The 22,972-nt window shown below is 41.6% G+C and overlaps 1 protein-coding gene and 1 long non-coding RNA gene across 9 annotated transcripts in view; one reads left to right on the forward strand and one right to left on the reverse strand.

The window, feature by feature from the left end:
• The window catches only part of LOC110502361 (serine/threonine-protein phosphatase 2A 56 kDa regulatory subunit delta isoform), a 56,181-nt gene extending 43,917 nt beyond the window's left edge, over nt 1-12,264 (reverse strand). The window contains exons 1-5 of one of the 8 annotated variants that reach the window (XM_021580324.2): nt 11,988-12,264; nt 9,950-10,033; nt 4,739-4,968; nt 4,425-4,546; nt 3,986-4,231 (exon numbers count right to left, since the gene is read on the reverse strand). In XM_021580324.2, the coding sequence (XP_021435999.1) occupies nt 3,986-4,186 (201 nt within the window). In that variant the 5' untranslated portion in view covers nt 4,187-4,231; nt 4,425-4,546; nt 4,739-4,968; nt 9,950-10,033; nt 11,988-12,264. Of the gene's footprint in view, nt 1-3,985; nt 4,232-4,328; nt 4,969-9,949; nt 10,034-10,870; nt 11,003-11,987 lie in introns of those variants that run through there. The other 7 variants (XM_036959655.1, XM_021580321.2, XM_021580323.2 and 4 more) reach the window with 7 other exon arrangements.
• On the forward strand, nt 11,076-16,030 carry LOC110503055. The gene is made up of 4 exons (XR_005039098.1): nt 11,076-11,207; nt 14,472-14,582; nt 14,773-14,896; nt 15,049-16,030. It is a non-coding gene; the product is annotated as an uncharacterized LOC110503055 (long non-coding RNA).
• Nucleotides 16,031-22,972: the final 6,942 nt, after the last annotated feature.

Raw genomic sequence — 22,972 nt, forward strand, 5'->3', positions numbered from 1 at the left:
GTTGCCCGGGCGGTGTGTTTGGGATCCTTGTCATGCTGAAAGACCCAGCCACGTTTCATCTTCAATGCCCTTGCTGATGGAAGGAGGTTTTCACTCAAAATCTCACGATACATGGCCCCATTCATTCTTTCCTTTACACGGATCAGTCGTCCTGGTCCCTTTGCAGAAAAACAGCCCCAAAGCATGATGTTTCCACCCCCATGCTTCACAGTAGGTATGGTGTTCTTTGGATGCAACTCAGCATTCTTTGTCCTCCAAACACAACGAGTTGAGTTTTTACAAAAAAGTTATATTTTGGTTTCATCTGACCATATGACATTCTCCCAATCTTCTTCTGGATCATCCAAATGCTCTCTAGCAAACTTCAGACAGGCCTGGACATGTACTGGCTTAAGCAGGGGGACACGTCTGGCACTGTAGGATTTGAGTCCCTGGCGGCGTAGTGTGTTACTGATGGTAGGCTTTGTTACTTTGGTCCCAGCTCTCTGCAGCTCATTCACTAGGTCCCCCCGTGTGGTTCTGGGATTTTTGCACACCGTTCTTGTGATCATTTTGACCCCACGGGGTGAGATGTTGCGTGGAGCCCCAGATCGAGGGAGATTATCAGTGGTCTTGTATGTCTTCCATTTCCTAATAATTGCTCCCACAGTTGATTTCTTCAAACCAAGCTGCTTACCTATTGCAGATTCAGTCTTCCCAGCCTGGTGCAGGTCTACAATTTTGTTTCTGGTGTCCTTTGACAGCTCTTTGGTCTTGGCCATAGTGGAGTTTGGAGTGTGACAGTATGAGGTTGTGGACAGGTGTCTTTTATACTGATAAGTTCAAACAGGTGCCATTAATACAGGTAACGAGTGGAGGACAGAGGAGCCTCTTAAAGAAGAAGTTACAGGTCTGAGAGCCAGAAATCTTGCTTGTTTGTAGGTGACCAAATACTTTTTTTCCACCATAATTTGCAAATAAATTAATTAAAAGATCCTACAATGTGATTTTCTGGATTTTTTTTCCTCATTTTGTCTGTCATAGTTGAAGTGTACCTATGATGAAAATTACAGGCCTCTCATCTTTTTAAGTGGGAGAACTTGCACAATTGGTGGCTGACTAAATACTTTTTTGCCCCACTGTATGTGCATAATCCTGTCTACCGCAGATTTTTTTTTTTGCTACTGCTGTTTTGCTACTGCTCTCAACATTGCTGCCTTAATAGCACTTTGACAAAGCTCATTCGGAAAAAGTTGTGATGGACTACTTTCTGGAGGATGATTTTGCCATGCTGACGTTGAAAATGAAATCAGACAATGAAAAAATCATTGATTTAGGGAAATACATTTTAATTGAACTAGACATTGTAGAGTCTTCTGATGACAATGGTGGGGAAGAAATGGTGTCGTTGTCACGGAAGAAGTTGACCGAGGTTTGAAATCAGTGGAATGCCTGGTGGAAGCAGAGAGATGACTGCCAAATGCAGAGAGTCCAAAAAGAGAACACAGAAATAAGGATGTTGTAATCCGGAGACAGGTGTTTCATACATCTTCAAACTAAGGGAAACCATGGCATCCAGGTCAGAGGGAGAGAAACATTCATCCATGTATACGGGTAAGAGTCTCGCTACATTTTCAGATATAGGTTTCTAATTTAGTCAGTCATTTTCATTGAAAACGAAAGTGCACTGTTAGCGAGCTCGCTAACTTTACGTGTATGATCTGTGTAGTAATATTATTTGCATCTCAGAAAGCACTTTTCATTGCTAGTTATAGCCTAACATTAGCTAGCAAGCTAACATTGAAACTAGTTGGTTAGCTTTAGCTACCTGCAGATTTATGCATGGTAGATTTGCCGCATTCAAAACCACTGGGAAATATACGAGGTCAAATCATGACATCAGAATTCTTCAGGTCGGAAAATCGGAGCTCTAGAAAGAGGTCCGAGATTCAAAAGTTGGAATTCCGAGTTGGATGACCGTTCAAGGCAATTTTCCCCAGTAGAGAGAGTTTTTTTTTCTAATTCCCAGTTGTTTTGACTCAGAATTAGAGTTGGGATTATGGTTCATTGTGAGCTAGCTAGAGCTACAGTTGAAGTCAGAAGGGTACATACACCTTAGCCAAATACATTTGAACTCAGTTTTTCACAATTGCTGGCATTTAATCCCTGTCTTAGGTCAGTTAGGATCACCATTTTATTTTAAGAATGTGTCAGAATAATAGTAGAGAGAAAGATTTATTTAAGCTTTTATTTCTTTCATCACATTCCCAGTGGGTCAGAAGTTTGCATACACTCAATTTGTATTTGGTAGCATTGGCTTTAAATTGTTTAACTTGGGTCAAATGTTTTGGGTAGCCTTCCACAATAAGTTGTGAATTTTGGCTCATTCCTCCTGACAGAGCTGTTGTAACTGAGTCAGGATTGTAGGCCTCCTTGCTCGCACACACTTTTTCATTTCTGCCCACCAATTGTCTATAGGACTTTGTGATGGCCACTCCAATACATTCACTTGGTTGCCATTTTGCCACAACTTTGGAAGTATGCTTGGGGTCAATGTCCATTTGGAAGACCCATTTGCGACCAAGATTTAACTTCCTGACTGATGTCTTGAGATGTTGCTTCAATATATCCACATACTTTTCCTACCTCATGATTTCATCTATTTTGAGAAGTCCACCAGTCCCTCCTGCAGCAAAGCAACCCCACAACATGATGCTGCCACCCCCCTGCTTCACGGTTGGGATGGTGTTCTTCTGCTTGCAAGCATCCCCCTTTTTCTCTAAACATAAAGACGGTCATTATGGCCAAACATTTCTATTTTTGTTTCATCAGACCAGAGGACATTTCTCCAAAAAGTACAATATTTGTCCCCATGTGCAGTTGCAAACCTTAGTCTGGCTTTTTATGGCGGCTTAGGAGCAGTGGCTTCTTCCTTGCTGAGCGGCCTTTCAGGTTATGTCTATATAGGACTCGTTTTACTGTGGATATAGATACTTTTGTACCTGTTTCTTCCAGCATCTTCACAAGGTCCTTTGCTGTTCTGGGATTGATTTTCACTTTTTGCACCAAAGTACGTTCATCTCTAGGAGACAGAATGCGTCTCCTTCCTGAACAGTATGACGGCTGCGTGGTCCCATGGTGTTTATACTTGCGTACTATTATTTGTACAGATGAACGTGGTACCTTGAGGCATTTGTAAATTGCTCCCAAGGATAAACAAGACTTGTGGAGGTCTACAATTTTTTTCTGAGGTCTTGGCTGATTTCTTTTGATTTCCCCATGTTGTCAAGGAAAGAGGCACAAAGTTTGAAGGTAGGCCTTGAAATACATCCACAAATACACCTTCAATTGACTCAAATGATGTCAATTAGCCTATCAGAAGCTTCTAAAGCCATGACGTAATTTTCTGGAATTTTCCAAGCTGTTTAAAGTCCCAGTCAATTTAGTAGATGTAAACTTCTGACCCACTGGAATTTTGATAAAGTGAATTAGAAATGAAATAATCTGTAATAATCTGTAAACAAGTCTGTAAACAATTGTTGGAAAAATTACTTGTGTCATGCACAAAGTAGATGTCCTAACCGACTTGCCAAAACTATAGATTGTTAACAAGACATTTGTGGAGTGGATGAAAAACGAGATTTAATGACTCCAACCTGAGTGTATGTAAATTCCGACTTCAACTGTACATATCCTAACAAAAGACTCCACTATGCAAGTAACCATTTCACTGTACCGTTTAAAGCTTCTGTATCCTGCACGTGACAAATAAACCTAGATTTTATTTGATATTGCATGTGTTTACGAGAGACGGTAATGTGAAGAACAACATTACCTGCACCAAAGTCAGATTAGGATAACGGCCAAGGACTAGACAAAGTGTATTATTAGTACAACTTTCAGTCTTGAAATCTTTGGTTGTTTACTACACTGTGAATCCACAAAGTGATGGGTGGGGCTAAGGCTTAAGCGGGTGTGAACGATGCTGAATGGGTAGAGCATGAACCTGCAGGAGCGGGTCACTGCTTTGACGTTTGCAGAGAATGTCAGGGTGTTGTCCAAGGTCACGCAAAGGTTCTTTGCGCTCTGGGGAGGGAGACACTGTGGAGTCAACCGTGCTGGAGAGGCCTTTGAGCGGGCAGGCCTTCCCCAGGAGGAAGAGCAGTTCAGTCTTGTCGAGGTTGAGCTTGAGGTGGTGAGCCGACATCCACGATGCGATATCTGCCAGGCGCGCAGAGATGGGTATTTTCACCTGGGTGTCAGAAGGGGGGGAAGGAGAAAAGTAGTTGAGTGTCATCCGCATAGCATGATAAGAGAGACCATGTGAGGATAAGACGGAGCCGAGTGACCTGGTGTATAGAGAGAAGATGAGAGGGCCTTGAACCGAGCCCTGGGGGACACCTGTAGTGAGTATGTGGTGCAGACACAGATCCTCTCCACGTCACCTGGTAGGAGCGGCCTGCCAGGTAGGATGCAATCCAAGAGTGTGCAGAGCCTGAGACGCCCAGCCCTGAGAGGGTGGAGAGGAAGATCTGACGGGTCACGGTGTTGAAGGCAGCAGATAGATCTAGGAGGATGAGAACAGAAGAGAGACAGTCAGCTTTGGCAGCGCTGAGAGCCACCGTGACACAGAGAAGAGCAGTCTCGGTTGAGTGACCCGTCTTGGGTTAGGGTCATGAAGTTTGTTTTGAGGGAGACAATAATAAAGTTAAGAGACAGCACGCTCAAGTGTTTTGGAAAGAAAAGAAAGAAGGGATACAGGTCTATCGTTTTTGATGTCAGATGAGTCGAGTGTTGGTTTCTTGAAGAGGGAAGCAACTCAGGCCATCTTGAAGTCAGAGGGGAAGCAGGCAGTGGCCAGGGAGGAGTTGATGAGGGAAGTGAGGAATGGGAGAAGGTCTCCCGAGATGGTCCGGAGAAGGGAGGAGGGGATGGGTTCAAGTGGGCAGCTTTTCGGGCGGCCGAACCTCACTAGTCGTAAGATGTCATCTGGAGAGAGAGGGGAGAAAGAGGTCAAGGCGTAGGGGAGTTCTGTGTGAGTGGGACCAGTAGACTCAGTAGGCTGAGTGAATGAGTAGCGCATAGCCTATAGAAATGGTGTGCAACATAAGCTCCTGGGCTCTCATGAAGTGTATGATTAGATTTTTGAATACATTTGCATTGATGTCAGGGTGATTAGAGGGACAATAGAGTGCCGAGTACCAGGCAGTTAGCAAGTTTGGTAGGCTACTAATGACCAGCAGCAGCAGCAGAGCTTGGAGAAGCCAAATTACCATGACTAAACGGTCACAGGGAATTTGACTGCTGTCATGACTTGTGACCACCAGTGTGGCGGTAATATGGTCCCCGTAACAGCCCTAGCTGGAACTGTCAGTGAAAAGTAGAGCGGCCCAGTCAGGCATATCGCAATATTTCTAATTTAAAATTGCTGGAAGACATAGTTTGGAAAGCAAATGGCTATTGTAAAGGGAAGACAACGAAAATACGAATCCGTCTTTTAGTTATCAAAATTCTCAACTTAAATTGGGCTTATGGCCCATCTTACTGGTACCAGCGGAGAGCATTGGCCATATCCCCCGGTGAGAGCGCACATTCACTCTTTATCTTTGGGTCAGTGCCACATAAAAGTTTGTTTTGGGACAATAATTTCTTCCTCCAGTTTAGATGGATGTCATTCTATTTGGCGCCCCTTCTAGTAGACCTATTATATGGGCAGCATTGTTTTTATTGCTCTGTTTGTCAGTGTCAACAGAGTAGGCTAACTTGTAATTTGTCGTACTCAAAAGTATTATGCCTCCAGTCACATAGTGTAGTAGAATTGCATGAAATATGTTTTTCCAGGCAAAGAAAAAAACGTATAGGATATAGCCTACAGCCCAGGACACTACACGTGCTCAGCAATGAAGACCTTTTTACGATTAGTCTAATCGTATAACTCAAATTATGACCATCCAATCTACTCATCACATTACGAGTAGTAGGCTATCTTACATAAGTCTGAAAATCCAATGAGGCCTGGAATGTTTTATTATAAAAGGTGCATTTTCATGGTCAAAATTTGCTTCTCCTAAATTGAAACTCACGCACCACCTATGCGTAGGTTAGGAATTATGCTGCTCGTTACTCATCTTGTTGGCTGAGGAAAATGTATCGTGGACAGTTATTCTAACAACTTCAATGTGCATGGTAAGGACACACTTCATTGCATTCTCGACTTGCATGTTCTGTTAAGATGAATTACCATAATCTAAATGTGATTTCTGTCATTCTGAGCACCGTGGGTGGACACCCTAATCAGGTTACACACCCAACACATATGGGTCCGGTACATTTTTTTAAATGTCTGGTAAATTAGAATGGTGCCGGTCAAATGTCCGGTGCCATATTTTCATAATGGAAACCCTGGCCTCATGGTAGGGTGGGGTAGGCAAAATGGGTCAACTTTGAGCACCTCTATGTCCTGAATGTTTTGGCATTCAGGTCACTTTTTGACCACTTCTACCATGGGCAAACATGTATGGAAGGTTTCATTCTAATCAAAAGGGGTGCCTTTAGAAAGTGATTGAAATGATATGGTGTGTTAGGGCTGCACTGAGAAAGAATTATATATTTTTTTAAACACTGCAAGATCAAAGTAATACACAGTGCCTTCGGAAAGTATTCAGACCCCTTAATTTTTCCGCATTTTGTTATGTTAAAGCCTTTTTCTAAAATGTATTAAATGAATTTAAAAAAATCCTAAACACAATACCCTATAATGACAAAGCAAAAAGTTTTATTTTATTTCAGCAAATACCTTATTTACATAAGTAAAAAATTGAGCTCAGGTGCATCCTGTTTCCATTGATCATCCTTGAGATGTTTCTACAACTTTATTGGAGTCCACCTGCGGTAAATTCAATGGATTGGACATGATTTGGAAAGGCACACACCTGTCTATAAGGTCCCACAGTTGACAGTACATGTCTGAGCAAAAACCAAGCCATGAGGTCAAAGGAATTGTCAGTAGAGCTCCGAGACAGGATTGTGTTGAGGCACAGATCTGGGGAAGGGTACAAAAAAAGTTCTGCAGCATTGAAGGTCCCCAAGAACACAATGGCCTCCATCATTCTTAAAATGGAAGAAGTTTGGAACCAATAAAGACTTTTCCTAGAGATGGCCGCCCGGCCCAACTGAGCAATCCGTGGAGTAGAGGGGAGGTGACCAAGACAGCGCTCTAGAGTTCCTCTGTGGATGGGAGAAACTTCAAGAAGGACAACCATCTCTGCATTACTCCACCAATCAGGCCTTTATGGTAGAGTGGCCAGACGGAGTGGCCACTCCACAGTAAAAGGCACGACAGCCCGCTTGGAGTTTGTCAAAAGGCACCTAAAGACTCTCAGACCATGAGAAACAAGATTCTCTGGTCTGATAAAAGCAAGATTAAACTATTTGGCCTGAATGCCAAGCGTCACATCTGGAGGAAATCTGGCACCATCCCTACGGTGAAGCCTGGTGGTGGCAGATGTGCCAAGCTTGTAGCATCATACCCAAGAAGACGCTGTAGTTGCTGCTAAAGATGCAAAGTACTGAGTTAAGGGTCTGAAAATGTATGTAAATGTCATATTTCTGTTTATGTAATAAAAGTGGAACATTTTCTATAAACCTGTTTTTGCTTAGTCATTATGGGGTAATGAATGTAAATTGAGGGGGGAAACTATTTAAATACATTTTAGAATAAGGCTGTAATGTAACAAAATGTGGAAAAAGTCAAGGGGTCTGAATACTTTCCGAAGGCACTGTATCTAGTTTAAACTAAAAGCTACATTTGTTTCTGTAGGGACACAGGTGGCCATAAAGCATGTGCCTACATTGTTATCTAGGAGTTATCTGTGGGCACTATATCCTAGAAACCTGCTGTCACAACAGTGATCGTTTGCACACTGAGTGCAAGGCAAACAGGTCAGTGTTTGTCTACAAAGATGAATGATCTTATTTATCTGGCTATACCAAATCAGATATAAACAGTCAGATCAATTATATTCTGAGGTAGCCTCTCCTGCACAGTTTTTCCATCTCAGAACATGTTGGCTGACCGATTAATCGGAATTGCTGATTAATTAGGGACGATTTCAAGTTCTCACAATCGGTAATCGGCATTTTTGGATGCCGATTACGGCCGATTATATAGCAATCCATGAGGAGACTGCTTGGCAGGCTAACCACCTGTTACACGAATGCAGGCAGCAAGGAGCCATCGTAAGTTACTAGCTAGCATTAAACTTAACATAATCACTAGTTAACTACACATGGTTGATGGTATTACTAGTTTAACTAGCTTGTCCTGCGTTGCATCAATGCAGTGCCTGAAATTGTGTCACTTCTCTTGCGTTCAGTGTAAGCAGAGTCAGGGTACATGCAGCAGGTTGGGTTACCTGGCTCGTTGCGAACTATGTGAAGACCATTTCTTCCTAACACAGACCGTCATTAATTTGCCCGAATTTTACATAATTATGACATAACATTGAAGGTTCTGCAATGTAACAGCAATATTTAGACTTAGGGTTTCCACCCGTTCGATAAAATACGGAATGGTTCCATATTTCACTGAAAGAATAAACGTTTTGTTTTCGAAAGGATAGGATTTGAACATATTAATGACCTAAGACTCGTATTTCCGTGCATTTATTATAATTAAGTCTATGATTTGATATTTGATAGAGCAGTCAATCAAACTGAACTTTTCTCTGTTTGCCAGCAGCTCTTCGCAATGCTTGAAGCACAGCGCTGTTTATGACATCAAGCCTATCAACTCCAGAGATTAGGTTGGCAATACTATAGTGCCTATAAGAACATCCAATCGTCAAAGGTATATGCAATACAAATGGTATAGAGAGAAATAGTCCTATAATAACTACAACCTAAAACTTCTTACCTGGGAATATTGAAGACTCATGTTAAAAAGGAACCACTAGCTTTCATAGGTTCTCATGTTCTGAGCAAGGAACTTAAACGTTAGCCTTTTTACATGGCACATATTGCACTTTTACCTTCTTCTCCAACACTGAGTTTTTGCATTATTTAAACCAAATTGAACACGTTTCATTATTTATTTGAGACTAAATTGATTTTATTTATGTATTATATTAAGTTAAAATAAGTGTTTGTTGTTCATTCAGTGTTGTTGTAATCGCCATTATTACAAATAAATATATAAATACATATTATTATTATTTATAAATCGGCCGATTAATTGGTATCGGCTTTTTTTGGTGCTCCAATAATCGGTATCGGCATTGAAAAATCATAATCGGTCAACCTTTAGTTGAGATTCAAGGATGTTTATTTAGATTTATCAAACAAAACTTAAAATAGGAAGGTCTAACTTCTACTTTGATAGGACACTTTATTGGGCCGTAAACAATGGACAAGTCACAGCCTCTATGGCGTTCTATGCAAAGAGCTCAGCTGCATACAGAGAGGTCTGTCCACAGAGGACAGTCGCTCCCTTCCTGATAAAACGTCTGGAGTCTGGATCCAACACAAGCGCCATAATAAATAGCCCCCATTAACAATGTTCCAAAGGAACTCAACTGTGAGCTCAACCAGCAGGCCTATATGGCTGAACAGACATCGGCCATGTGCCATTATGCAAAGGCATAACATTATGTTTAGCTCCTCTCTGTTATGTTGGCCTAACCAAGATGAAGGAAAAATATGGACACTGATGCAATATTATCTATGTAGCATTGAAGAAAATAAACACGATTAAGAAACAGGCGTGTCAAATACAATTACGTTGGGCGCATGCATAGACCCCTGATCCACATAGACAGTTTATAATAACTCAAAATAAACCCTAATTATAAGTTGATAGAAATGAATACATCTGAAAAATCCATCTTCACAAATAAACTGCAGGCTACAAATGAAAAAATAAATACTGTCAAACAACCATTTGGATCTGTCATGTTAATCAAAGATATCTTACCTCATCTGCATTTTCAGTTCCTGTGTCTTTCCCACTGGTGGCATTACTGTTTTTAGTGCTGCTTTTGGCAGATTTGGTTGGTTCCTGTGAATGACAACAAGCCATAGTCATCTTACCATATTCACAACAAACACAATTGTCATAGGATCATACTCAACTCACATCCTCTGTTCTATGGAGTTATTGTACACTACACATACATGTAATTTCCGTGGTTAAACAGGTCCCGTTGGTAGGGTGCCTACAATTACCGTAATTGCGCTACCTTTAAAAAAACTGTTGGAATGCATTCTTGTGGCCTTGACTGCCGCATTTGTAAGACAGACTGTATGGAACGAGACTTAAATGCCCCCTTAGTGGAAAAAGACAGAAATTACAGTCTGGTCAGGCAAAGATTAAGCACAAGCGAGAGACGATCTTAAAACATTGCAGCAAGCTATTTGACAAGAGTGTAGTAGTATCTTATGAAGAACGAGACTAAATTTAACTTGTAACTATCAACGTGAGAATCTTACGTTTATTAATTAAATAATGTAGTTAACTCACTATCAGTGAGAACCGCCTAGGCTCACGCTCGTGCATGTTTGCAGTTCATATTCTCACAACACATTCATTATTAAACAATACGCCATTTCTAAAAATCAACATTATTTTACGACATCAACAGATTTGTGAATATAAATAATGTAAAAGTTCAAAAGCATTGTTGCTGTATAAGGCTAGTCTATCGGTAGCTCTCAAGAACCCAAGTAGGGTATACCCAGTTTACAGGCGGCCCTCATTGTATTCTCAGCTGATGGTAGGCTTCCTCTGATCACAGCTGGCTCCCTAATGAATAGCATATGTGATAACCATGTTTGCATTACTGGTCGTTACAGGTTAGCTTATACAAAAAAAGCTGCCATGGATGTTTCAATTTACCTGCTCTTGGCGAGTCTTCGTACTCGATTCGGGAAAAAATGTATCTTAGAAAATGTCCGCGTCAAATTGCAGGTGGTTCTACAAAAACGAGACAAAACTCAACAGTAGTACACCCCTTTGGTCACACTGTGTGATGCACTGTCATCTACAAGTGGCCGCGTCGCATAGAAATATTAGTTCCTGCAAAGATTATGGAAAATCCTAAATGTGCGGTAGCTAAAATGGCAAGAAACATTGAGTTTTGTCTGTTTTTTTGTAGAACCACCTGCAACTGGACACAAACATTTCAGATACATTTCCACCAGATCGAGAACCAAGACAGTATCGCCATGAGCAGGTTAGTTGAAACATCTATTGCGCCGTTTTCTATAAACTAACCTGTAACGCCCAGTAAACGGAAACATAGTTATCACATTTGTTTTACAATCACAACCCTGTTTAATCCCGACACTTTGTCTGAATTTAAATTAAAGTACACCTCACATCCGATACGGTTTGGGAAATCTTTGGAATTTAACATTCATATAAGTGAGAAAGAAGCTTTAAAATACTAAAGATACACATATTGTGTGCAGTTTAGCAAAGTTGCACCTGACTTTTTTCTACACTCACCACCTCGGCTATGACATCCCCTTACCTTGCGCTCAATTCCATTGCGACCATTCCACATGCCGTGTTACTCAACATACATCTGGGTGCAACTTTCCTAAACTGTGTATACAGTAAGTGTATCTTTTGGATTTTAACTGTATCGCGTATTTGCGTTTAGACAGAGCATGTGGGCAGAGTCGAAACATCCGCGAAATCCCCTCAGGCGGCAAACAGCTTTGTCAATAGACGGTATAACGTTAAGATTTACCGTCTATTTTAATGGGCTTGTCTATCGTTATTAAATCAATTTCATTATTTAATATACAGGGTAATGTAAACAATGATAAGATCACATATGTTGTTGGCTGCTGATGTCTTTGCATAGTCTGAAAATGCATCTGCTCTGCTAGGCCTTACGATAATAGTACAACATCTAGTTGGCGTATTAGAATACAATTACGAGATACGGTCTACTTCCTCTGAATATTTGGCAACAATATTTGCATTGTTGCGATCAGTACGTTACCTTTTCCTTTTTAGTTTTATTCGGCATGTTGTGGCTGTTGATCTTTTTCACGGTGACTCCGTGACAGATTTCCCCGGGACTCGATCGCTGCCACTCGGTTAGCTTCAGCTCCCTGCACCCTTCTAGGCCAAGAAAAAGATAATTGGCCAGCCACACGTTATACTGCCTAGTGACGGGCCACTGTAATTATTTCATTGGGTGGTTATAGGATGGGCGGATTGCACTCCTCGTTTAGGCTGGAGGCGTTGAATGATGCACTTTCGCCCTAGCAACAATTCATGAATGAAGCTCTTCTTCTGCTTCAGTATCATGGTGGTCCGCAAACAAATGTTATAGGTTAATGCCGCCACCTACTGTACAATCCATTATACTTGGTTATACAAAAAAGGGAAAATTGAATGCCTAGTACCACACGTTATGTAGCACTATATTGGATCATTGAATCAAACATTTCTGCAGCATTTAAGGTCCCCAAGAACATTGATAAATTCATAAATGGAAGCATTTTGGAACCACCAAGACTCTTCCTAGAGCTGACCGCCCAGCCAAACTGAGCAATCAGGGGAGAAGGGGCTTTGTCAGGGTGGTGACCAAGAACCCAATGGTCACTCTGACCGAGCTACAGAGTTCCTCTGTGGAGATGCTTGTCCTTCTGGAAGGCAGCACTCCATCAATCAGGCCGTTATGGTAGAGTGGCCAGACGGAAGCCACTCCTCAGTAAAAGGCACATGACAGCCCGCTTGGAGTTTGTCAAAAGGCACCTTAAGGACTCTTAGATCATGAGAAACAAGATTCTCTGGTCTGATGAAACCAAGATTGAAGTCTTTGGCCTGAATGCCAAGCGTCATGTCTGGAGGAAACCTGGCTACGGTGAAGCATGGAGGTGGCAGCATAATTCTGTGGAGATGTTTTTCAGCGGCAGGGACTGGGAGACTAGTCAGGATCAAGGCAAAGATGAACAGAGCAAAGTACATACATAGAGATCCTTGATGAAAACCTGCTCCAGAGCGCTCAGGACCTCAGACTGGGGTGAAGGTTCACCTTCCAACAGGACAATGACCCTATGCACACAGCCAAGAAAACACAGAAATGGCTTCGGGACAAGTCTCTGAATGTCCTTGAGTGGCCCAGCCAGAGCCCGGACTTGAACCCAATCGAACATCTCTGGCGAGACCTGAAAATAGCTGTGCAGCAACACTCCCCATCCAACCTGGCAGAGCTTGAGAGGATCTGCAGAGAAGAATGGGAGAAACTCCCCAAATACAGGTGTGCCAAGCTTGTAGCGTCATACACAAGAAGACTCAAGGCTGTAATCGCTGTCAAAGGTGGTTCAAGGAAGTACTGAGTAAAGGGTCTGAATACTTATGTAAATGTGACATTTCATTTTCTCTCTCGCTCTCTCTCTCTGTGTGTATATAATGAAACAGGCAGGGAGCAGGTCTCGAGCCCCAGGTCCGGAGCACTATCGACTGTGCTGCAAAAGCATGCTCGTGCGGCAGAGTTGATTTCCGCGCTTATAAACCCAGGGTCGTTACACTACTCCCTCCTTTCAAAGAGCGCGTCCTCGCGCTAGCTTGCGGCTCTACGTCTTACAGGAACGCGCTCACCGGCCAAGCACACTCACTGTCGTGGATGCAAGGTCCAATCACTTCTGATCTTTGTGTAGATCAGGATTTTTTTTTAAAATCCATTTTACAATAAGGCTCTAACGTAACACAATGTTGAAAAACTGAAGGGGTCTGAATACTTTCCGGATGCACTGTAAGTATATCATATTGTGTGGTCTCTGGCAATTCCCAGACCTAGCAGTTAAGGTTATGTAACCTTATTTAGTCCTACCTGCTATGGTGGGTTTTAAATGAATTGGTATTCACTTTTGTTTTTCGGTAGAATTACTGTCATGGGCATCCTGAGTGGCGCAGCGATCTAAGGCACTGAATCGCAGGGGCTCGATCCCAGGCTTTGACCGGGAGTACCATAGGGCAGTGCACAATTGGCCCAGCATCGTCTGGGTAAGGGGAGGGATTGGCCGGGGGGGGCCTTACTTGGCTCATCGCGCTCTAGCGACTCCTTGTGGCGGGCCAGGCGCCTGCAGGCTGACTTCGCCTCTCCCAAGCCCGTTGGGGAGTTGCAGCAATGAGACAAGATCGTAATCACGAAAAAGGGGGTAAAAATTGCAACAAAATAAATCATTACTGTTATTGATGCCAAATTGCAAACCTTATTTGCACCGTTTGTATTCCAAAACCAATGGGTGTGCCTGAGTCTTATCACCTCTCAACTTGGTAAACTATTTAAACCTCGAACACTATTCTTTGGTCTGGTTCAGTCATTGCAGGAAGTCCTGAAGTGCCGGAGTTTGAAGGCTTTTGTCCCAGCCCAGCTCTAACACTTGATCAACATAGTCCATTGACCATAATGTCAGTGGGATGAGGGCAATTCATTTTGATGGTATTGATATATAACGCATGCTCCACTCTCAAGTTGGACTTGTTGACTGATGCCAAGGCGGTGGTTACTAAGAAGAAAGGAGCATCTGTGAAACAGAAGATTGCAGCCAAGGCAGCACTGGTTCACACCTGCCTTGTCTGTCGGGTGAGTAGTATTGGTTGGTACTGTATGTGCCTTTTCCTCTCCAAGTGTAGGGTATTGTTCTGGCCTGTGGTACAGTTTTTCATATGTGTAGTAGTTTGTTGCATCGTATTATTTAGTTTATTATTTGTGTCAACTTTGAATTAAATTCTAAGCCACAGATTTCCTCCATTTTGTACTTAACCTTTTATAGATGCAGACCCGAAGACATTCAAGCAGCACTTTGAGAGCAAGCATCCCATGTCTCCAATGGTCCCAGTACCGGTTGATGTGCAGACATAAGTGACCACACACACTCAAATGGACCTATAGCTGGGGTAGATTCTTCCATCATTCACACAGAGTAGCTATTGTGTAAAGCACCATGTTGTCAACAAAAAGCAGTCCTCAATGCTTAAGTTGTATTGTCTATGGCTTAATTTGTGGAAATGCTGTGATCACTCATCGCCTTTAATGTTGTGATTCACAGACACACGATGACCACGATTTGAATGCTTACAACTGACACGGAATGACGTGACCCCGAGAATGACTGGACATGGGCTGGATATTTGTGACAACATCCTAAAAGGGGTGCAGACGCACACTAGCACCCCATTTTATGTTTATTCCATAGCCAATCATATCTCTAGCTAACCCCTTATTCCACACTATGCCTTTTATGCCCTGTGGTCCCTCAACTTCTGACACTTTGTAACTCTCCATCTTATAAACCCACACTACCTTCACCCATTTTCCCTATGCTGCTTATTAACGTATTATTCTCCTGATTTGATAACATTTAGACTCAATAACATGTTTCAAGGTGCTTACACATGGGCGGTGGTAAGCGGCAATTGAACCACGAGAAAATCTGCCTACCGTGTGTAGAGACCAGTGATCCAGGTTGCTGTCAGCTTGAAAGTTGTCATTAAAACATTGTTTGATTGGTTGACAAGAGGAACTCTGCTCATTGGTCAACCATGCGCGGCGGCAGCTCAGGACTTTAGCTAATGACATCTTTTGGTGCCTCGGGCTCCGAGCCAGCTTCGCCTCTCATGGGAGCGAGCACCACAAACAGGGCCGCTTGCAAAACTGCTTGCATTTTGCCGCCAGCCGCTCTACCCCAATTGAAGTCTGTAAACTTTGCCGCTTACCACGGCCTGTTATCTTTTTGCGGTGTACTGTTTTTAATACCTTCAGACTGAATGCAGTGGTAAATGTGTTGCTCACAATTGACAGCCGCAACATGGACCTGTTAAATTGACAAGGGTGTTGATATAGTTGAGTTTAGGCATGGCTTCCTTGTTTTGAGTCTGTTAAGTTTGTTTCTCTTTGACCTAGTATTTTATATCACGTTTATTTATAAAGCCCTTCTTACATCAGCTGATATCTCAAAGTGCTGTACAGAAATCCACCCTAAAACCCCAAACACAAGCAATGCAGGTGTAGAAGCACGGTGGCTAGGAAAAACTCCCTAGAAAGGCCAGAACCAAGGAAGAAACCTAGAGAGGAACCAGGCTATGAGGGGTGGCGGGTGGAGATTATAACAGAACATGGCCAAGATGTTCAAATGTTCATAGATGACCAGCAGGGTCAAATAATAATAATTACAGTGGTTGTTGAGTAAATGTCAGTTGTGCTTTTCATAGCCGATCATTCAGAGTATCTCTACCGCCCCTGCTGTCTCTAGAGAGTTGAAAACAGCAGGTCTGGGACAGGTAGCATGTCCAGTGAACAGGCCAGGGTTCAGTAGCCGCAGGCAGAACAGTTGAAACTGGAGCAGCAGCACGGCCAGGTGGACTGGGGACAGCAAGGAGTCATCAGGCAAGGTAGTCCTGAGGCATGGTTCTCAGGACTATATATCAAACCTACAGTACCTTGCACATCCAGTTGTTTCTCTATTTGTAAGTCACCTACCAAAAATCACAATATGCTGTTTTACATGTGTTACAGTATTTGTGCTGGTCTAATTCCTAAAATGGAAAAAGCAGAAGAATCTGTCCTCTATCGGTTAGTAATAATAGTTAATATGGTGCCCTTCGATGTCCCAGGTTTGTGGCATTGATGAATAAATAATTTAATCTTTACAGATGTTTACAGTTGTGACCTGTCATTCAGTGCAGGTGGGTTTTGAGCCCCACCTGTTTAGCTAAAAAAAGAAAGATGTATAACTTTTTTTTGCCTGTTTTGCATGTTATTCTGACATTAATACAGTACGTGTCACATATCAGTTTGCAAACAATGAAAAAAATACATGAAAATCATTGAGTTAATAAAGCCGCATACGAACATTCTCTTTTTTGCTTTCTTTAGTAAGGCAGCACCAAAATGGAGGTGTTTCAGGCTAGCTCAGTGCTTTCTGTGGTGGTGGGGCAAATACGTGGAAAATACGGAGTGTAAAGGTTGGTAATGTTCTCTAGTTGCGCTGTGATTGGCTCAGTGTTCTGTCACTCATGGGGACACTACGTCACCACAAAGCCTACGGGGAGAGCTTGAAAATTGAAGACGGCTGGGTGCTGCCATAGAGTTACATTAGAAGTGCCCATCCAAAAAGGCTCAAGGTCATTGGCCACAGATAAAATTACGTCAAATAACATTATATCTACAGTGGCTTTGATTTGACTGATCATGTCAACATCATACTTTCAAAATCTTAGCTAGCGAACTAGCAGTCATCATCATGAATCAAGTCGACAATCTACTGGCAAATCCTTTTCAATCCTTCTCATGAAGAGAAATTATAGATAAAATGTATCGGTGCTCATCGGCCATTGGACATAAACATTACACAAGTTGGAAATCCGCAAATTCAACAATGAGTGGTTTGGAAGGAATCAGTGGCTAACCGCAAGCATTGCAAAGCAATCACAAGCCTTCTATTCAGTGGAGTGGATGTCCAAGTCTGGGCTTAATGGTCTCTTTTCCAAGCTTAAAAGGATAAACATTCAACATTGGCCATGCTGTCAATCCAGCATGACTTCTACCGCTTTCAAAACAACTGGAAACTCGGAACTGGGAAATCTCAGACTTCAGTGAGTTCAAGACAACTGGGAACTCTGGGGGGAAAAAGCTCAGATTGGGAAAATACGTTTTGAATGGTCATCCAACTCGGAATTCCAAGTCGGGAACTCTGCCTCTTTCTAGAGCTCCGACCTGAAGAACACTAACGTCATGATTCCACCCTGTTTTTTTCTGAGTTCCTTAGAGGAAAACCTGGTTGTCTGCTTTTCACCAGACACTGGAAGATACATTCACCTTTCAGCAGGACAATAACCTAAAACACAAGGCAGTAGCGATTTTAGCATTTAAATCTTGGTGGGGCAAAATCCCCCAAAATGTTTTAGATGCATGCCAGCAAAGCCATTACACAACACAACACTAAACAATACATTAATTGCACTATAACATTGAAAACCCACAAACTGTTAGGGCCGACATAAAGCTGTCTCAAGAGCAGAGTTCCAACAACACCTTACCACTGCTACACCTGGCTATCAGCGGAGCCTAGTCTGGCAGCGAAACAGTTAATTCATCCTCATTTACTGCCTTTCTAAAAAACATAGCTGATATGGCTGACTTTCTTAAACAAATGTAGTTTCTACTGACAATTGAGATGTACAAACTATGGCATAAGGGGACAACAAGCGGATGAGGCAATCCGTAATTTCGATTAAGACATTAATGAGCGAGCTAGGATGGACGTCGTCAATATAACTACTTGTTCAGCACTTTGAAATGTACAGTGACATAATTCAGATCATGAGCCGTTCTTACAGTATTCTCCCTGTACACCAAGCCAGAACAGTAGGATAAATAAAGGGGGCCTATAAGGAGACAATGAAAGCTCTTTCTCTAAAACATGCTATAGGCTACACTATTTTGTCAACAAACTTTGTCATCAAAGACTGGCATTCTCTGGATTTATGGTGCTTTCAAGACAACTAGGAACTAAAAAAAACAAGGTTGAATCATGACGTCAGTGATCTTCCGGTCGGAGCTCTAGAAAGCGGACTGAGTTTCCAACTTGGAATTCTGAGTTGGATGACCGTTCAAGACGTATTTTCCCAGTCGGAGCTCGTTTTTTTCAGAGTTCCCGGTTATCTGAGATTTCCCAGTTCTGAGTTTCCGAGTTGCTTTGAACACGTAAGAAGTCATGCTGGATTGACAGCATGGCCAATGTTGAATGCTTATCCTTTTAAACTAGGAAAAAATACCCTTACACCCAGACTTGGACAACACACCCACTCCGCTGAGTAGAAGGCTAGTGATTACTTTGCAATGCTTAGCCACTGATTCCTTCCAAACCACTCATTGTTGAATTTGTGATATCGAACTTGTTGTGTAATGGTCGATGAGCACCGATACGTTTAATCTATAATTTCCCTTTATATGACAAGGATTGAAAAGGATTTGCCAGTAGATTGTCAACTTGATTCATGATGATGACTGCTAGTTCGCTAGCTAAGATTTAGAAAGTATGATATTGACATGATCAGTCAAATCAAAGCCACTGTAGATATAACGTTATTTTACGTAATTTTATCTGTGGCCAATGACCTTGAGCCTTCTTGGATGGGCACTTCTAATTTAACTCTATGGCAGTACCCAAGGGTCTTCAATTTTCTAGCTCTCCTCATAGATTTTACAGAGACATAGTGTCCCCATGAGTGACAGAACACTGAGCCAATCACAGCGCAACTAGAGAACATTACCAACCCCTATGCTCTGTATTTTCCACTGGCTGCCTCACCACCACAGAAAGGACTGAGCTAGGCTGAAACACCTGCATTTTGGAGCTGCCTTAATCAAGAAACCTAAAAAGAGACCATGTTGCATGCAGCTTTATAAACTCAATGATTATAGATTTTTTTTACATTGTTTGCAAACTGATACGTGACACGTGTTAATGCCAAAATAACATGCAAAACAGGAAATAACAAATATGGAATCATGTAGTAACCAAAAAAGTGTTAAACAAATCAAAATATATTTTATATTTAAGAATCTTCAAAGTAGCCACTCTTTGCCTTGATGACAGCTTTGTACACTCTTGGCATTCTCTCAACCAGCTTCATGAGGTAGTCACCTGGAATGCATTTCAATTAACATGTGCCTTGTTAAAAGTTAAATTGTGGCATTTTTTCCTTCTTAGTGCATTTGAGCCAATCAGTTGTGTTGTGAAAAGGTGGTATACAGAAGATAGCCCTATTTGGTAAAAGACCAAGTCCATGTTATGGCAAGAACAGCTCAAATAAGCAAAGAGAAACGACAGTCCGTCATTACTTTCAGACATGAAGGTCACTCAATACGGAAAATTTCAAGAACTTTTAAAGTTTCTTCAAGTGCAGTCGCAAAAACCATCAAGTGCTATGATGAAACGGGCTCTCATGAGGACCGCCACAGGAAAGGGAGACCCAGAGTTACCTCTGCTGCAGAGGATAAGTTAGTTACCAGCCTCAGAAATGCAGGCCAAATAAGTACTTCATAGAGTTCAAGTAACAAGACACATCTCAACAGCAACTAACTGTTCAGAGGAGACTACTAAAGGACACCAATAACAAGACAAGACTTGCTTGAGAAAAGAAACACAAGCAATGGACATTAGACTGGTGGAAATCAGTCCTTTGGTCTGATGAGTCCACATTTGAGATTTTGTCTTTTTGAGATGCAGAGTAGGTGAATGGATGATCTCCGCATGTGTGGTTCCCACCGTGAAGCATGGAGGAGATGGTGTGATGGTGCTTTGCTGGTGATACTGTTAGTAATTTATTTCAAATTCAAGGCACACTTAACCAGCATGGCTACCACAGCATTCTGCAGCGATACACCATCCCAGCTGGTTTGGGCTTAGTGGGACTAACATTTGTTTTTCAACAGGTCAATGACCCAAAACACACCTCCAGGTGTGTAGAGCTATTTGACCAAGTAGAAGAGTAAGGAGTGCTGCATCAGATGACCTGGCCTCCACAATCACCCGACCTCAAACCAATTGAGATGGTTTGGGATGAGTTGGACCGCAGAGTGAAGGAAAAGCAGCCAACAAGTGCATATGTGGGAACTCCTTCAAGATTTTTAGAAAAGCATTCCAGGTGAAGCTGGTTGAGAGAATTCCAAGATTGTACAAAGCTGTCATCAAATGTATTTTGATTTGTTTAACACTTTTTTGGTTACTACATGATTCCATATGTGTTATTTCATAGTTTTGATGCCTTCAGTATTATTCTACAATGTAGAAAATTGTAAAAATAAATAAATAAAGACAAACTCTTTAATGAGTAGGTGTGCCCAAACTTTTGACTGGTACTGAATATTTAATCCATTTTTAATTTAGGATGTAACACAAGAAAATGTGGAATAAGTCAAACAGTATGAATACTTAGAGAAGGCACTGTATTTGATGGGAACATCCATCATGACAATTTATTTAAGATGTGTTGTTCATGACATACAAATACTCCGACTTTGCAAAGCATTGGAAGCCATTTGTGCTGAGATACTCCAATTTATTCAAGGGGAATTTAGCCACCCTCAAGTCTGTCATGATAAAAGCACTTCATCCAAGACAAATCTGTTTTTCTGTCAAATAAAATAGTTTTTTCATATTCTGAATCAAAAGTCCTACTGAGAAAAGCTGGATGCTTTAAACCACCTCATTCTGTAGCGTTCTATTGAACACAAACTTTACTTACTGACAATGTGTTACACATCATACAACTATATAGTCAAGTTAGAGATTTCAACAAGTTAGTGAGACATTAACAAATTCACCAAATGCTTTAGAAAGTGTGTGTATCATAAGAAACATGAATCATCTTCAATAAACTGTCATCATCGATTCCGAGTATACATACTGTATGCAGGCAGCTCTGGAATGGAAAATAATCCATAGTAGCTGCAGTTCATAATCTCTAGAATAGTATGTTGTTCTGAAATGGAGGATTAAAGTTATGACTATCCATTACCTTTATTATAAATAATTTTGGGTCTATAGGAAGATTTAGGGTTTACCAGAGTAATCCAATACTGTATATGAGGAAAGTTTGCCATGCATATTGGACATTTGTGCATGTCTGTGCAGCACACCACTGGAAATAAGGCACAAACAAGGTTTCAGACCGTGGCAAGCTATGCAGCCTACAACACTATAGCCACAACTTATGTAACCACTTACTACAATGTACTTTTACTTGTCAGAAAACCTACTGGTAAAAGGCTAAGTGATCTCAGGGTCTGTAGTCTCAATGCACTTGACCAGCACCACCTACGGGACATGTTCCATACTTCCTTCGGGGCGAAAGAGGAATCACATGTCTGTGCTTGGGAAAGGATGTCAAAATGTGCCTAATTTGTAAAAGGTTTGTAAGCACGTTATTGGCATTGATCAGTATACTTTTTTCACACGTGACATTATCAATATGACAATGGGTTTGCCTTCAAAATATTTTATTTGGCAAATGAAATGACATTGGTTTGTGCAAGGTTTAAATCAAATACATACAGGTAAATAAACCAAACATTTGAGGCCATGTTTCCGTAGACCAGACAATGAGCAATTATTCACATATGGTATCATTGGCGAGAGTGAAACACAGTCAGTGTAATAAATGAATAGAAATGGGCATTTCAGTACAGCTGAATAATTCAGTGACATTGTAGACCGTATTATGAGACAGAACAGCAACATCCTCTGATATCCTGTCCCTGGATTAGCATAGCAAGTACATCAATTCACTTTATGTATAGGTTGTATTGCCTTAAATTCTATCCACCTTCCACAGCACATTTACAGGAACATCATATCTTCATTGTTGATACAAGTGGCCTTACCTTTTCTGAAGTGAAGACTGATGTCCCAGCAGGCTTTATTGAAAATTACATTTAGTAGAAACTTCAGATGTTTTTTGCCAGACATCTGATCAAGGCCAATCACTGGCACTCAGAATTATATCATTCTTAAAGTAGCAAACAGAATAACTAGACTGCTCTCACCTTTGCTATGTTACTTATATAGGTTCTGCAGAAGAAAAAAATGAAGGAAAATAAAGAAATCGCTGTCAGGTCAGACTAATTGGACACACAATGACGTCCATCATTAATTTAATAGTGCCTTTGCAAATTATTCAGACCCTTTGACTTTTCACATTTTGTCAGGTTAAAGCCTTATTCTAAAATTGATTGAAACAAGATTCTCTGGTCTGATGAAACCACGATTGAACTCTTTGGCCCGAATGCCAAGCTTCACGACTTGAGGAAACCTGGCACCATCCCTACAGTGAAGCATGGTACTGGCAGCATCATGCTGTGGGGATGTTTTTCAGCATCAGGGACTTGGAGACCAGTTAGGATCGAGGGAACGATGAACGGAGCAAAGTACAGAGAGATCTTTGATGAAAACCTGCTCCAGAGCGCTC

This window comes from Oncorhynchus mykiss, chromosome 23 (assembly GCF_013265735.2).
Source record: "Oncorhynchus mykiss isolate Arlee chromosome 23, USDA_OmykA_1.1, whole genome shotgun sequence".
NCBI lineage: Eukaryota > Metazoa > Chordata > Actinopteri > Salmoniformes > Salmonidae > Oncorhynchus > Oncorhynchus mykiss.